The sequence below is a fragment of the Streptopelia decaocto genome (assembly GCF_964273445.1).
Source record: "Streptopelia decaocto genome assembly, chromosome: 10".
Classification (NCBI taxonomy): Eukaryota; Metazoa; Chordata; class Aves; order Columbiformes; family Columbidae; genus Streptopelia; species Streptopelia decaocto.
In genome coordinates, this window is record NC_138665.1 from 20,026,883 (window position 1) to 20,044,308 (window position 17,426).

At 48.2% G+C, this 17,426-nt stretch overlaps 2 protein-coding genes across 5 annotated transcripts in view; both read right to left on the reverse strand.

Moving 5' to 3' along the window:
* The window catches only part of LOC309444091 (chromosome-associated kinesin KIF4-like), a 474,457-nt gene that overhangs the window by 7,906 nt on the left and 449,125 nt on the right, over positions 1–17,426 (reverse strand). The gene's annotated exons all lie outside the window — the stretch shown is intronic.
* On the reverse strand, positions 833–16,930 carry RAB41 (RAB41, member RAS oncogene family). Of its 4 annotated transcripts, XM_082062144.1 has the most exons (9): positions 16,777–16,917; positions 15,330–15,388; positions 13,610–13,663; positions 11,399–11,504; positions 8,447–8,552; positions 8,081–8,192; positions 4,874–4,967; positions 3,159–3,225; positions 833–3,048 (listed from the first exon to the last, which is right to left on the reverse strand). In XM_082062144.1, exons 2-9 carry the CDS (start codon positions 15,353–15,355, stop codon positions 2,984–2,986), a joined length of 630 nt encoding a protein of 209 aa, XP_081918270.1. In that variant the 5' UTR covers positions 15,356–15,388; positions 16,777–16,917; the 3' UTR covers positions 833–2,983. The 4 variants fall into 4 exon arrangements, with proteins under 4 accessions (XP_081918270.1, XP_081918268.1, XP_081918269.1 ...); XM_082062142.1 differs by lacking the exon at positions 11,399–11,504 and having other exon boundaries at positions 16,777–16,930; XM_082062143.1 differs by lacking the exon at positions 8,447–8,552 and having other exon boundaries at positions 16,777–16,930.

Genomic DNA, 17,426 nt, shown 5'->3' on the forward strand with positions numbered 1-17,426 from the left:
CCTCCCTGCAATTAGTCAGAGTTAATTAGCACAGTGCCTTCACAGCCATCACACTGACCCTGCGACTGGCTGTGGCTTAACAGGAAAGAGTAGATTCCTTCCCAAGACACATTCCTGTCTTAGGTATCTTAATTAACAAAGCAGTAATAAGGTTTGTACTGGCCAGCACAGTCCATTCTATCCTCCAAACCTGGAGGGTGAAACAGGGACAGTTACTGATTCCTGCTGGGAAAACAGGTCCAGCAACACTGGATTTTTTTAGCGACTCACAGAATAGAGGCCAAGAGTCACCAGCACGGGAGCAGCTTTGGGTTGTTAATGAGTAACTCCCTGGGCAGGGAAGCAGATGGGATGGGGTACTGCAGGGAACTTGACCTTCTGGAGCACCAAGAACAGCCACCGAACACACGGGGCTGTGTCAAGGCACAGCAGGTCACACCTGAGACACCCACCGAGCAGCTCCGCGCCCCCAGACACCTGCAGACACCCGTGTGCTCCCGGCCCGCCCAGCGCCGTGGCTGGATCCGTGCGGTCACGTCACGAGGGAAAAGGCTATAAACCCAGAGATTTTTCTTTAAAAGCTCCAACCCCACCTTGTCATAAACCACTGGATGAGCCTGAGCTGCATCACACAGCATCCCTCCCTGCACCTCACTCCTCCAAACCACTGCGCTTGCCCCTCTCACCTTGTTCCCCTCCCAAAGCCAGGCTTACCCCCAGTAAGCTCATCCTCCTTCCACCATGCCCTAAGGCAGGACAGACTTGTTAAACCTGGGAATAAAATAAGTGGCGACAGCCTCAGGCTCCCCCCGGGGCAGCAGGACAGCAAAGGTGTTGGTGAAATAACTTTATTTAGTGTGATACACGGCTGTGGTCAGACAGTCCATACTCAGAGTAATAGTCACGCTTACAGGGGAACAGCTAGGAGACAGAAGGGCCAGACACACACTCAATATTATACACATCCATAGAGAAGACAGCGGGAAGTGAACTATTTTCTTTCACTAGTTAACTCCCCCCGGTACTTAGGGTCTCCCCAATCCCTCCCCCCAGGCCCATGACTGGGAACAACACTACAGCAGAGCAGTGCACACCTGCCTGTGAGAAGGGGACGGCAAAACCTGTTCTACGGCAGACACGGACACACCGACAAACATCAGCAATTCCCACACGACAGGGGTATGTACAGAGGAGGGGGCTGAGCTTCCCGCCGGCGCTGGGGGGTAAAGGGGGGGACACTCCAGAGTGAAATGGGGAATGACATCCCAGCCTCCTCCTGCAGCCCAGCTCAGCCCGAGGGGAGGGACAGGGCAGTCACCAACTTGCCACCAGTAAACCGACACTGGGACCCTCAGCTCCCGGGCTGCCCCCTCCCCTCCCTTGGCTTCAAAGTGCGCGCATTGTGTCAGTGACCTACAGGCGTCCTGCTCGGGAAGTGTCACCAGCCACCAAACGCTGCTGTACCCACCCGTCCCACTGGCTCTCCTGCCCGCTCACATCCCCCGTCAGCACGACACAGGCCAGGTGATGAAAATAACAGAACTGCTTTGTTCTCCTCTCTGTCAACAGATAAGCCTACCGACTTCTGGTCAGGACAGACAGACAAAAAAAACCCAGTACCAGTCTCTGAAAAGCTGTTAACGTAATTAGAAACAAGGGGCAGGGGGAAGAGGAGGTATTTCCAAACCTCCACGCTGAGCAGTGACACCAAAGGTCACTTCAGCAGCACCCATTCCTGCACTCCTCTGCGCGGGTCTGACAACAAATCCCTGCCACCGCTCCTCTCAGCTTTGGCAACGTTACAGCTTAGCTCTGCTCCTAAAGGGAAAAGGCTGCTGCCCCCGCCGCTCCAGAGGCCCACGACAAAGGAAGCAGCAGCTCCGTACAGTTTCTGCATGCAGCAACCTACGTGTGAGAGCAGCACAGCCACCCCTGGCCTCCCGGCTGCTGCAGCTCCATGTGAAGCGGCTCCCAGTCTACGTGACACTGAGCGCAGAGCCCAGGAAAGCTCCTGCTCAGCACCCATGACTCCCAGGGCAGGTGTTGGCCCTGTCGTGATGGATTCCAGGCAAACCATTCGCTTCCGCTGTCGACAGACAGACCCCAGGTCTCCACAGCCCACCCTGAGGATCTCTCTCCCCACTCTGCAAAGCTTCTGGACCCTCTTCCTTCCCCACATCCCACAGTCAACACTCGCCGAGCACCAGCGTTCTCTGGCCGGGAAGAGATTCCAACAGAGGAGAGCAGCCTGTGGGGTGTCTGCTATACAAACAGGAGCAACAAGGCCAAAGCTATCAGAGTCTGGGGGTTTCCAGTGCTGCGGGTAACACGAGGGGCAAAATAACTCAGAAGTCATGAGCGAGAGTTAGGCAAGATCATCCACAGAAAGGAGAAACCGAGGAGCTACGATTGTGTGTGCCCTGCAGGAAGCAAAAGCCTAGAAACAGATAACCTGTATTGTCCAAAAAGGCAAGGCCAAGTCAAACTGACCAGTTTGGAAGGAGCAGCCTTTCGCCGGAGGAAGTGGGGATGCGGGAGAGACGGGGCTGGCGGGGACGGGAAGGAGTTACGATGCGAGGCAGCGCGGAAGGCGGAAAGCCCACCCCCAAGCTTTGTTTTTTGTCTTCCCTAACTTGGTGGCTTTTCCATGGCATTCACAAGATACATCTGAGCAGACAGGCTCGAGGTGGGGAAGAGGAGGAGAAGGAGAGGAAGAGAGAGAGTGTAAAGGGCACCAGAGTGCCAAAGTGCAACAACATAAAAATAAATCAAAATAAAAAGACAGGACACTCATTCTGCACTCAGGGCTCATACCATGCAGTAAGAGGGGTGGCCGGGGCTGCTCCCCACTAGTAAACAGCGAGCTCACTCGCTTAGTAGATTGGTTTTTCAGCCCCCAAATAGGGTTGCTTAGCCAAATGAGCAGTGATGTTCTTCTGTGAGACTGGCCGGTCAGGGAATGTGCTGCTACAGAACGGGGCTGTTAGCAGGAGCACCCGCTCTCCGTTACTGGCTGCTCAGGAGGTTTCTCTAGTTTGATGTCGATCACTGCAGGAGGCAAGTTAAGGAAACACAAGGAGCCAAAAAGTCAGCAAGCTCACCCTAAGGAGATCATTGCAATAGTGACAGGGACGTTCCTGATGAGAAAGCAAGGATACTGTCTTCTTTGCTCTTCTCCGGTGTGCTGTCCATCCCAGGTAAGGCAGCAGCCACACGACGGAAAAGCTGGAAAACAGCAAGAGGTAAAGCTGAAGGCTTGGCAGGAAAACAAGAAAAGGCATGTTAAAAACCATTGCTTTACGGCATATTTTAGAGTCCAAATTGTACAAACTTGTTGTGTGGGTACTTTAGCAAGCAAAGGAATGATCAACAAACGCCACATGAATTTTACCTAAGAAATCTAACAGGTTTTATTACGGAATTTATTCAAACCAGTTTTGTTTCTGCTTGAACACGGCATGGAATTCATTTCTACTGCTGCTTTTGTGCACAGCAACGTTACAGAGCACAGCTTGGGATCTCTGAGAACAGCCTCGCCAGAGACCGGAGGTTTAACCCGCTTCTGGAACACCAGGTTTTCCAGCCCATCCTTTCAGTTCAGTCCTGCTGCAAACCAGCCCCAAGTGAGCTGCGTTTAAGCTATTAAGGATCTGCTAGAGCTGGGAAGGACTGTCATATCCCCATAAAAATACACAAAATGGTTTGGCATAATTTATCAATCCTTCAATCTCCTCCTCCTGACTTGAACGCAGCAGTGGATATGATGTAGACACCACTAGGCCGCCTGGTGACAAGTGCTGCAGAAAGAACCAGAAGAATCACCAGCTCATGATGATTTTCCTTCCAGTAGCTCAGCAGGGGCTTCTCATCCACCCCCTCCAAATTGTGGTACTTGGAAAAAATCAAGGCACTGAGGTATCAGCAAGGTGCCGCACTTAGAATCCCTTTAGTCACACAAGTTTTACTGCAAACACCCGCCAGGCAAATCACGCAACAGTAAGAACCAAAGGTTAAAGTGGATTAAATCCAGAATAGCCAAAAGCAAAACTAAACCCAAAGTCTCCCAGTCCCATGGTGAGGTTCTCCCCATCAGCTGGTGAGCACCGAGCTGTTACGTTCTGTTTCCCAGCAGCGCGGATGCTCCCTGCAGAGCCCACTGTCCCACTTCAGAACGGCTCCTGAGCTAGCGGGGCCTGGGATCACAAGCTTGGAGCAACAGGCAATGGGCACAAACTGAGATACAAGAAATCCTGTTGAAACATTAAAAAAAACATTGAAAGCTTGTTTTTTTCCTGTAGGGATAGACACAGAGTGACAGGCTGCCTGGAGCGATGCAGCCTCTGTCCTCTGAGATGCTCAGAACCCAGCTGGAGGCAGCTCTGGGCACGCTGCTCTGAGCACGAGGCTTGGACGAGCTGATCTCCAGAGATCCCCTCCAACCTCAGCTATTCTACAATTTTCTGCTGTGGCTTCAAAAAGAAGCAGGAGCTTCTACTCTAGTGCCTTAGCAATTATCCTGACTGAACTCAACATTGGTTTTAGAAAACCGTGCATTAACTGCTAACAAAAGCAAAGGGAGCACAAAAAATTACGTCTGGCAGCACAAAACAGTGGCATTCCTGTCCCTCAGCACATTCTGGTTTAGATTTACCTTTTTTTCAAGGCAAGTTTGCTTGGCTTTAACAGGGAATCCCTGACTTGATGGGAAAGGGGCTCCGACTAGATAAAGCAGCAAGAAGCATTTCAGGGCTCGACAACAACCAACAGAAGCAAATATCTGATGGAACAGGAACCCCAAGCAGCAGCTTAATCCTCCCACATACAGAGCGGCAAAGGAGAGATTTCCAGTCTACAGAACAGAACATTGACCTACCTGTTTCACATTGTATCCAGTCTTTGCACTGGTCTCAATAAACATCACATTCAGCTCTTTGGCTCTCTGCTCACCTTCTTCTGTAGTGATTTGCCTGGACAAAGATGCAAACAGAAGCAGAAAGACAGAAAGGAAGGACAGGAGAAGTTACAGATGGCTGGGACTGAGCTGCTCTTCACGCAGGGTCGCTTCACCGCCCCTCACCGGCCACCAGAGGACACCTCTGGAGCTCTTGGGCTTTAAGACCCCCAAATCCTCCAGGTACAAATGAACAACCTCAGGTAAGGCACCCAGGGAACGCCTGGTCTTACAACTGTTAATAACAGACGAACCTCCGGACGCTGCACCTGATACAAAAAGCAGTTTCCCAAAGGGAATTCCATGAGGTTACAGGCAGACTTCAGAGAGGCTCCAGCAGCACGTGCCAGGCTGCTGCTTGGAGCAAGCGCCTGCAAACGCATCTCTGATCAACACCCTGGCCAGACCTGTTTCACATCCTACCCTGCTTTAGCACTGGTTTCAATGTACATCATAGTCAGTTCTTGGGCTTTTCTCTCACCCTCCTCTATAGAAACCCATCTACAGCAGTGAGAACAAATCACAGAAAAGGAAAACCAAAGCAAAGTAGTCCAAAAATCATGAAAACTGCAGGAAAACAAACTAACAAACCCAGTAAAATAATAACAACAAAAAACCCAAACCAAAACCACCAGCACCAAAAGCCCAAAACAAAGCCCAGCCACAAACTGAAGCAACATTAACAGGAAAGAAAAACTTAACAGGCTGCACCAAATAAGAAAGTGCTATTTTTAGTTCAGCTTTTTGGCCTCAGAACTTGCACCACCGCTTGGCTTCTACCATAGGATGAATGGTTTCCAGGACGCTGTATTCTACTCTGAAAAATGTGACCCAGCTCAGACTGATTCTGTGGCTTTGTCCAGCATTAAAAGGCCCAGTATTTCAGCCTCACACAACTCTCCCTTTCTTTTAAAAGAAAGGCAAGGCAGCTTCTTTTACTGATACCTGGATATGCACCAGAATTCCAAATTGTAGCCTGGACCAGGACTACTGCCACTTACCTTAAACTTCTAAAATAAGAATTCCTAGTGCTATGTGAACTTCAACTGTAGCTACGCTTCAAACTCTTTGGTGGTATTTCCAATTGTTAGGGCAGTGCTGGGCCACCTGTCCTGCACACGCACGCCACTCACGTACTCTCAGGAAACCGTCCAAGGCAGAAATCACTCCACTGGGTTTTCCAGTTCCACAGGAAACCGGATTTGGATAGAAATCAGAAAGCCTCCAATCTAAATGGCAGGTTATTCAGTTAAGGAGCTGCAGTTATTTCGAGGTCCCAGGAGGGCATAAGAGATACTAAATCATCAAGATCCAAAGCTGGCTCAAGTAGAACAGCTCAGACTTTGCTCGATTGCTTTTGTAAGCTGATTTTAGGGACAAGACCAATCTGAGGTCTCACCACCCACAATTATTAATCCTAATCAGCAAAACACATTTTTATCTTATTTCTAGAGTTCTGAGAACCAAGTTTTACCAATATTTCTGAAGTGCAAGGCACAGGACGCTCATAATGGCCTCCCATTTGGCTCCTCCCACTAGCAGTGGTTGTCAGGACTTGGGTGCTGTGCATGGTGGACACCAAACACGTTTCTGTAAGAACCAGCAGCACGAAGCCCACCCTGTGCCCAGCTGGAGCGCAACTTTATCCTCAAAGCACCTGCCGGGATTAGAACTGTCTCTGCTTTTCCTGCTAGGCACGGCAAACTAAAAATCAACAGCAAAACTTGGGCAGGGAGAAAGGGTGAAAAGCCCCTCCTGACCCAGCCTGTGCAGCCGCGGATGCTGGTTGCTGGCTCACACCAGTATTTGGACAACACCAAAACCACAAGAGAAAAAACCACATTGCAAGACATTGTGAAGCAATACGTACGCTGCAGGAGCGAGCAAAGCAAGGGTTAGGATTTAAGACGTGAGAGCGTCCAGCAATGGAACAGTCTGATCCCCATCAGGCCCATCACGCCAAGAACCAGAGCAAACGAACAGTTCCGATATCACTGCAAGATTTTTCTGAGGAAATGTTTCTGTTCAAGCTGTTATCTTTTCATCAGACGTATCTCAGCCAAAGGATAAGGGTTTGATTTTATAGGACCCCATTTCGCTGGGAGATTAGCTGTTTGCCAGTTTGGGGTTTTTTTGAGATGCTTTTTCTTTGTATCAGATAAAAATTCCCCATCATTTCAATTCTTCATATGCCCTGTGCCATAAGAAACACACGTTTTAGAGTACCTGGCATATGTGAAGATGTTAACATATTTGGACTGTAAGGAATAGTGGCTGACTCCATCTTCCCTTTGCCAACTACTACTGACACTAACCATTAAAATGAAAATAGAAAGATTTCCTAATCTACCCTGTTGCCGATGTATTCCTAAAGAATGAAAATCCCTGACAACATTAAACAAAATTTCTGCTAAATCAACAATCGAGAATTTGAAACAGAAATGCAAAAGCACAAGCCCGTGGTCTTCTAAGAAGCTATTACATTGGTTATATTGGCTGAAGTGGCATTGTAGGAATAAGAGTTTTAATAGCAAAATGCTCTATGGCATGTCCCAAAACATTAAGGCCATGTGATTTTAAGAGTCTAATTAACTTTTTACATCTCTTGGGGAAGTCTGCTATTGCTGATCTAGTTTCCTCTCACATAGCTACAATACCACGGTTGGTGTTTTGTATGACATGAAATGTAGGCTCAGAGGAAAACCTTGTAACTGACACTGTAAAAGCTCCGTCTGCATCTTGGAACAAGAAGAAACTTTACTATGATCTTCCAGTTGCACATGCAGAGTCATGTAAATAGGCTGATGGAAAAAAATCAGATTTCCTTGCTTCTGCACAACATTTTTGGCTTTATCTCAGCACAAAAAAGAAAAGTCAGACAAAATCAACTATTGAGAAACATGGTATAGAGATATCTGATTTAAGTAAAAGGGTTTTTTTCTGGGTGGCTTTGATTTAACAAAATCTATTTGTAGAATAGCAAAATGGAATAACTTGACATTGTGAAACCAGAAATCTGAATTTCCTGGCAAGCTTGTTATGCTTTGTTTCAAATCAACAGTTGTTTTAAGACAGCCTAGTTGGCCAGTGCCTGGTCAGGGCAGCGAGGCCGCCCACTCCCTCCGTTACCTCTTGTCCGCCAGGTCAGTTTTGTTCCCCACCAACATGATGATAACGTCGCTGCCTCTCTCTGTCCTGACGTCATCGATCCACTTGGAGGTTTGCTGGAAAGAATTCAAGTCTGTAGAGAAGAAGAAAATGGGAGTGCTAAGGATAAAACTTATTTTCAGAGGGGGAGAATGCTCTGCCTGTACTCAGGTGCTTCTCCACCTCTCCCCACACCACATATAAGCGACCCATAAATTGTTTTCCGCTCAGACAGAAAAAACAGTTCCTCAAGTTAATCATCTTTTTGCAGAACTTCTGGCTGTTAACATGTTAGTTCTGCTTACATGTAGTATTTCAAATAATGAGACACCAGAAAGCATCACTCACTTGTAATGTCATAGACTACCACAGCAATGGTGGAGTCGCGGATGTAGCTGGGAATGAGGCTGCGGAACCGCTCCTGGCCGGCTGTGTCCCAAAGCTGCAGCCGAACCTGCTGGTACCAGGCCAGGGAGAGCAGAGAGCGAGGGAGAGAAGAAAGGAGGAAACTGTCCTTTAGAGAAAAGGCCATCGCTAGAATTAACTGTATGCAGCTCAATCGGAGAAGCTGAGGCTGACCTTGAAATCTTGCCCCAAATATCCAAACACCACCAAAGCTGGCTTTTCTGACTCTGTTTATAGATAATGTGCTTTAATTACCGATTTTGTTCGTCTAGAGATTCTGCTGTTCTGCAAGAGCTCCAGGTTGTGGTTACTACCTTGTGCTGATACAGTAGCTAACAGCTCCGAGCTGTTCTATGTGTGGGTCTCCACAGGACTCCTACCCCAGAATATCTCGGCTTAAAGGCTTTTGGGCAATTCCCACATGACAGACATGCAGCTCCCTCGGCCCAAACACCACACAGTGGAACAGCACCCATTCTCCAGCACCAAGCTCCCAGCAACGGGCATTTTCATGCAGGATTAAGGCAATCAATAACTGAAGTGCCAGCAGAAACAAAAGCAAATGTTACGCACCGTAGGCTTCACACGGCACAAGGGGCCTCAGGTTCTCCCTTTCAGATAAGTGCAAGGGTCAGAAAAAACCACCAGCGCTATGAGCAGTACAGTTGGATCTCCAGAATGGTGCCCAAACACAGCTCTAAGGCCTGGGACCCGTCTGTTTGTAACAGCGATAGTCAAAACATGCCTGGCTACCACAGTGAGCGCTAAACAAAAGCTCTTCACGACTGGGAGCGATACCATTTCCTTCCAAATCATTACCCCGCACAGCGAGCTCCATGAGTAGCGTTATGCTGCCAGACAACAAGATTGCTCTTGGCATTCTCAACATTCTCAACAGGTTTCACTGGAGGGCAGAGCCTGGTTCCCAGTTTAACGACAGGAACTGGTCAGGTGTGCTCACAAGGCCAGGCGGGCAGCAATGAGGGAGAGCAGCTGTTCATGCACACAACAGCGGTTAATGAGGCAGCTTGCAGGGCTACGAGGGAGAAAGTGGATTCAGAAGGACCAATAATTGGCTTGTTTAGAAGAGAAATAGAATCTGGACAGAGCACATGTCTGCAAAGCATCTTGCTAGAAGCAGATTCAAAACAACATTGTCTTTACATCAGGGTGCGTAGCTCTGATGCCCTGGGGTTTAAGGAAGGTTAGGGCTCACAGTTAAAGCAATTAGCTCATACTTCATTTTGAAAGCAGCCTTGGCTACAGGAGCAAATCAGGGCTCTTCACTGCCCACAGAAACTCAACTCCCAGCACCTGGCCAATATCACAGGGGTGCTGGCAGAGCAGATTGGTAACGGCAGCTTCTGCCTCTTGCTTCCAGACTGCACAGCGAGCTGCCACGCAGCTCCCCAGACACCCCTGTGCACCCAGTTTGGAGGGGCAGAGAAAATATAAATAGCAATTTCTCTTTTTCTTCTCAGCCTCCCACATGCTAACTAACACTTTCTCTCTTCTAATTAAGATTGTCTTGGCTGGTACTTAACTGAGTCCTATGTTCTGTCCCTATTTTACACTACGATAACCAGAATCAACTTACAGGAGACTATCTGAGGTTCCCAAATACAATTACCACTTAAGACAATGTAAATATATAGCTCTGTGTTTTCCTAATCCCACTAGTGCTCAGCATCATCATGCCCTCGAAGTACCTGAGCACGTTCCTTCAAGAACACAAGAAAACTAAAAGCCTTCCAGTTGCTAGGAACAGAACAAAGAGCAGCAACAAGAAAAAATGAAGTTATCTGAAAATATCAGACTATTACCAAGGCAGGATTATTTCTGACATGACTGGAAGCTGTCAGGAACAGCCCAGACCATGGCAAAACTCTTCCACCTGCCTGGACTGGAATAAAGGCCACGTAATTATTTGCCTTCAATACGTGAGATAAATCAGTCTGGTAGAATTTGTTAATAACTTCTGTTAACAAAGTAAAACAAAGCCCTGATCTGTAAAGCCTCACTATCATCTAGATTTTGTGATAGAATAAAGGTGGGCCAGAGGTTTTCCATCTGCGCTATGTTCTTTACTTAGACTTTGTCCACATGGGGTTGGCTCACTGGTGTAATTCCTGTCAAGGTATTTACGCTGATACTTTGCCTTAGCCAAAAAAGCCAGGTCAAGTGGAATCAATAAAAAGGAGTTACGAAATGCATTCATATCTTTATATCTTCTGCTAAAACATTCATGCCAACAGTTATAGAGAACTTCCCTCTAAGCTTGTTTATTCTTTAGAAATTGTGGTAGTTACAACTCTTCTAAAAGCTCTCTAGTTAGTCATATGAATCATCAGCTCTCTTCTTCAATGAAATGGGAGTCCTGAATGCTCATAAATCGCTATATAGCTTTTATTTAAATGTACTGTACTGTTTTACCTACTCTGACAGTGTTCCTTTGCTTTGGCATATGAAGTTGTTACTTGTATCACCTCTCTACACCTCCAGAGGGGAAAAAAAAAGTTAATTTTGAGGTTTAAAAGAAAAACCCCCAAATCAGAAAAAGTTTTCCAAATGCTACCAATCGCCTTTCATTCCAATCAGCACAGACGCAAGAAAAGTCACAATCCCTGTTCACCTACCTGCCAGTCCTCTGTGTATCACTTCCACAGTTCAAGCTTTGAGCAGACAAGAGTTTTCCAGCTCCCCAGTTTCTGTATTATGGGATGGAGTTACCGTGGTTGTGGGGGAAGATGCTCTGCTACTTCCAGTCAGCCCATGAAATACGTACAGTTCTGAGGCCAATGGAATATCTTAGATCCTTTCAGATAACACCACCACTTCCAATGCATAAAAGGTGCACAGTAAAAGGTCCCTGCAGAGGCTCGGGCTAATACCTACTTGTAATGTCAAAGACAATGACAGCAACAGCAGAGTCACGGATGTAGCTGGGAATGAGGCTGCGGAACCTCTCCTGGCCGGCTGTGTCCCACAGCTGCAGCCTGATCTGGGAAACGGAAAAGTGTAGGGGAAGAGGAAAGGGGAAGAGCAGGGAAATGGAAAACAAAACCAAAAACTCAAGTGAAATGAAAATAAAATAGAAAAAATTGCAAGACAAAAATAACGTAACAAAAGGAAAGTTAAAATGGAACAGAAATGTGAAAAGAGCCAATGACACTTCTAACTGCATTCTCACAGCAAGCTCAGCGTCGCACATCCGAGAAACCTCCCTCCCTCCACGAGCCCATTAATAACTCACACACATGAGCACATTCTTCCATTTCATCAAAAAACCAAGATATCCCCAAAATACCTTCTCACACCATCTGCTAACGAGGAAAACAAGCACGCATACCTCCGTGCATCCTGCCATGTCAGGACTGGCTGTAACAGCCACACCAGCAAACTGCAGCCTACACCTCGCTAAATGTGGTCACTTGGAACCATCCAGACATTGTCACCCCGCTACCGCTGAACCCACCGCACAGCCCGACCTCGAGGACTGAAACAGGTACAGGACAGGACAGCAAACGCCCTCTAGACTGCCTTATCTTGGGCTTAAATCCAACACGTCTGGGAAGATGCTGAGACACAGTAAAGGAAATCCTCCTCAGTCTTCCAAGAATGAGGTTGTAGCTATAAGGTGGAACTGTCAGCCTGGCAGTTGGGAGTGAGGATGGGGCCTCTTGTGGCCCCAGCTGACTTAGTGCCACGGCTCCTAGTGCACCGGTAACGGCACTTCCAGCTGCCCTCGGTGGGAGGCTGCAGGAGATGGTTTTGAAGAACCCAACTCCACGTAGATTTGTCCCTTTTCCCTGCTAGCACATGCTACCCAGGACATATTTAGAGTGATCTGGCAAATGTATAATTTCAAGATATATTATTTGGTGTAAGGACATATCCAATATGCTAAAGCATAGGCCGCACTTAAAGGCTTAGGATTCTTCATTTAAAGCACAGCAGTCAAAGCCTATTGCAAAATACAGCTGCGGCCATATCTGAGAAATTACCTCAAGGTCTGAATTTTCCTAGCGTACATGCCTGTATTTCTCCCTCCTCTTATCTACATTCAACACCTCTCTGTTATTTAAACAGGCTTTATGGGCTCTGTGGACCACCTACATAAACAGGAAAGCTAACAGTATATTCAACATTGGAAAGAAAAAGGTATTTTCTCGATAGTATGCCAGCAGGTAAACGACATTGTGACCCACACAACCACAATGAACCAAGACTGCACTGCTGAAAACAGCACACAGGTGTTCCAACCTGCCTTCACAGGCATCGAGCAGCGCTCCCAACATCTTTTTCTTCTTCTGCCACTGTCAGCACCACTAGAAAAACGTTATCCAAGTAGTTTCTCCCAAACAAAGACTAAGCAAGGTCTGTTCCTAATAGTGAATCGCTGTTAAGATGGGAGAGAAACGCTCAGGCAACTCATCACACATACTGGGCTGAGATTTCTTCAGAAGTGCCAGACCCAAAGCCACACACAGGATTTCCATCACACCACCGGCCCCTTCCTCCCCACAACAGTTCCACGCTTCTCAACCAGCGGTACAACTGGCAAAAAGGCAAGTACTAGCAAAACAGAACTAATGAAAAGACAAATACTGAAAGACAGGAGAGGGATGTGAGGGATCTCTTTATGCAAAAGGAATCTCATGCAAGCTAAATCCAAAACTGCTTTATAACAGTATGTCAGGAGAGTGTTACCAGAGGAGGAACTGTGTCACTGCTGGGAATCATGAACGACTCCAAGACCTGAAACTGCCTGGGGTCTGCTCAGACCCTTCACACTGACAACCCCAGGGCCAGAGCTGCAAATCCTGGGAGTAAATTCCACCCGAGGTACTTAGAGCAGCCTGCCCATTCCCTGGGATATGGACATCAGCTTGCCCCAGTTTTGCATGAAAGATTTTGACTTCATTCTAGAGGTATCAGATATTAACAAGTACCAGAAACAGGGGAGCAGGTCAGCAATTTGATTTGACAAAGGCCGTTCCTCTGAAGGCTGCAGGGGGATTTCAGCAGCCGCTGGAGGAACGACCAGGCGAAATAGCGCACGCAGCAACTGCTGCTCCCACACCATCGCGCAGATGCCTCACTCACCGTGCGATCTTCGAGATACATTGTTTTTGACAGGAAATCAATTCCAATGGTCGCCTGAAAAGAAGAAAAGCATTAGTAACCACAGCTTGCCTTCCAGCATCTCCAAATCGCATCTTGTCATACAAACTCAGAAATGTAAGCAAACTTATAATTAAGCTATTGAAGTCACGCGCCTTCAATATATCCGATAATAACAATGCAATTGGGATCTCTGCACCATCTTCATTTCATATCATACTTCCAACACTCCTCAACTGCACAAGAACCTCTGAGTCTGGATTTTAGCCTCACTTGTGCATCTTAACAGCGATCATATCCAAACTGGCATCTCCTCCCAGGCTACTGCAGTTCAGGCTGGTATGAATTACCGTATTAGAAATAGCCAAAAGGTGGAGTAAATTACATACATAAACTGCAGGCAACTATGCTGAAAGCTACAAAGCAATGTTTATTTGGGTGTTTCCATTTCAGAACGTGCTTCCTTTCCAGTGACATTCAAAAGCTCCATTGCCCAGGTAGTTCTCTCTGTAACTCTCCTTCCATCCACATCTCCACTGCTGTACAGCAATTCTGGTATAAAGACATTTAAATTCATTTACTAAGTTAGATGTGCTCCCAGGCACTTAAATCAAGCAGGTGTCCTAGTCCATGATAACCTGGGATGCGGGAGACAGGCTGCTGATGTAACAGATTTGAGCATTTTAGATTATCTCCAGACTTAACCACAGGCAGCATCACATGTTCTGGAAGGTCTCCATCACAACGTGAACCATTTAACATGAGACAACAACCATCAGCTCCTGTCAGCAGTACTTATTTCTGGAAGTCCTGTTTTCTGCAGCCAGGACACAGGTTATAACAACTACAATAAGTAGAGAAATCCAGAAAGCACAAGAAGATCCAGTTCTAGTGAAACACTTGGCCTCAAAAAAAAGTCATCTTTTCCTTTTCCAGCTTAAAATTATTCCATTCTAAACCAGTAATTCTTTCTGGCCTGAATTAAAGGGGAACACCAGAGTCTTATCTTCCTTAAAGAGATCTGGTATTCCCTTGAAATACTGCTAAGTGCTTTTGATGCAACTAACTCTCCTGAAATCTTCAGGCCTCTTACACATCTTTAGCTTTTCAGCTGCAGCCTCTTCATCCCTACCCGGCTCTTCCCCTGCCAAGATCTCCCTGGCTTTTTCTATCTATAACCTTTTAGTGTAAAAAAAAAAAAAGTAATAAAAAAAAACAACAGAGAGAAGATACCATGGGGACCACTTGCAGATCTATCTCTGCACTTTGGACTCAGGTGCCAGAGACCATGAACTACCATAAGCATGTTGACATCTTGTTTTTCTGTTTCCTGAGACTTCCACACCCACCATCAGGCACTCTGAGCATCATCTGCTCTTCAGCTAACCCCAGAAACCCATGTTTCTCCCTGTTCTCCTCAAGGCTACTCACATATCCACACAGGATCTAAACCTTGCTTCTTTTCTGTTCCTGACATCGTACTAGATGCTTGGGCTTCATTGTGAAGTCTCATCTCCATCTCAAGGCACGTTACAATCTTGATTTTGATATGATATAATCTATTATATTGAACTGACATCTCATGGGGAAATGTGCTTGCCCCAAACAGTTCTCACAGGCTTACATTTTAGTAGCAGGGAACAGATTTATATATATATATATATATATATATATATATATATATATAAAGACTATCACATACCTGGTAAGTATTGTCAAAACTGTCATACATAAACCTGGTGATCAGAGAGGTCTTCCCAACTACAAAAGAAGAGAAAAATCACTTTCAAGCAGCAGTGGAAAAAGAAAAAATACCCACTGCTCTGGGTGGTACCGCTGATCATCAGAATGAAGTTGCCAACCTAAGGATATTTTCCAGCTACACCCTCCTGCAAAATGACCAGCTAAGAAATTCATTCACAAAATGACTGAAATATCTTAAGCCAAATCAATCTCAGTAGATCAAAAATGAATCATGATGAAAACTCTGTCCTCAAATTATGTTGGTATGCATATGACAAAGAATTATTAGTTTGCTTTAAGCAAGCAATAAATCTGCTTTGTTACTCATATTTTGTTACTTAGGTAATCACCACATTGCAGACTTCTAGGCACAAATATCAAAACAACACATGGTGATGGACTGGACACTGTTTAGCTGCCTCTGGCTGGATAGTAAAGCAGCATTCAAGACTTGCATCCTTTCTTCATGACAAGATTTTAGATACAGAGTAAACTTCGGTGGCTTCCTTAAAAACTTAAAATGCATGTTGAAAAATATTATCAAGAGACAAAGTGCAGAACCGGCAAGAAACGGGAGCAAAGATCGGATCTCGGATTCTCTCTCAGGAAACTGAGGAAGCCAAGAAAAATTCTAAAGCTATGGATGGAAAAGGAACATGCTGCCTAGAAAGGTGGTGAAATTGTGGACATTGGAGAGGGAGGGTTAAAACCAGGTTGGACAAACGCCTGCCAGCAGCAATGCTGACCGTGCCTTGGCAAGGTGGGGGAATCAGACAACTTCTGGAAATTCCCCCAAGACCGACAGCCTTGGGGCCGAAGGAGAGGTCAGCAGCGAGAGATCTCGGGAGAGTGACACAGCCCAGAACACCAGAATTCCAAGAAAAACACACACCTCATCCGCGCGTTATGAGGAAAGGGGTACAAAAGAGAGGCACCTTGCAGGCAAAACAACAAAACGCAGATGCAGGGGAGGCCGGGGCCGCGCTGCACACACAGCTCCGCTTTGCCGTTTATTTTGGTTTTTTCTCTCGCCGGGGCCGCGGACACGGGGCGGAGCGGCGGCCCCAGAGCCCCGGGGCGGCTGCGGGCGCACTGCGGGCCGGCCCCGGGCGCACCGGAGCGGCGGAAGCGGGGCCCGCGCGCCGGCAGGCCCACCGGAGGCCTCAGGCCGGAGCGCGGCGCGGCCGCCCCTCCCCGGGGCGCCACCTCTGGCCGACGCCCCCCGCGGCGGCCCGGGCGGCTCGTCCCCGCCTCACGCCATGAAAGGCCCCTCACGGTCCCGCCGCCAGAGCCGAGCGGCTCCTCACCCCCCCGCAGCGGGAGCCCCGCGGCTGCTCCTCATCGCCCCGCCCCGATCGGCTCCCCCGCCCGCTGCGGCCTGTCCGCCCCCCCACCGCCCCGCTCACCGCTCTGCTCGCCCAGGAAAACGAGCTTGAACTTCCGCAGGGGGTTCCCGAACTCGCCGCCGCTGCCGGGGGCGGACATGGCGGCGCGGGGAGGCCGAGCCGGAGCCGTGACTGAGGAGAACGAGACACCGAGCGCGCACCGGCACCGCCACCCCGCGCGTCACTTCCGCCGGCGTCACGGCCGCGTCACTCCGCCCCGCCCCCCCGGCAGGGACGGGCGGTTGCCATGGCGACGGGGCGGTGCCGGTGCGGCCTGGACCGGGGATCCGGGTTCCCCAGCGCCTCGCCCTCCCGCCAAGGTCCCAGAGGCACCGGCCGCCCGCTTCGAGCTCTCCCCCGGCCCCGGGAGGGCCTGACATGCCCTTGTGGCCAGGAAGCCAATGGTACCTGGGGTGGGTTAGGAGGGGGTGGTCAGTAGGTCAGAGAGGTTCTCCTGCCCCTCTGCTCTGCCCTGGGGAGACCACACCTGGAATCTTGTGTCCAGTTGTGGCCCCTCAGTTCCAGCAGGACAGGGAACTGCTGCAGAGAGTCCAGCACAGCCACCAAGATGCTGGAGGGAGTGGAGCATCTCCCGTGTGAGGAAAGGCTGAGGGAGCTGGGGCTCTGGAGCTGGACAAGAAGAGACTGAGGGGGGACTCATTCATGGGGAT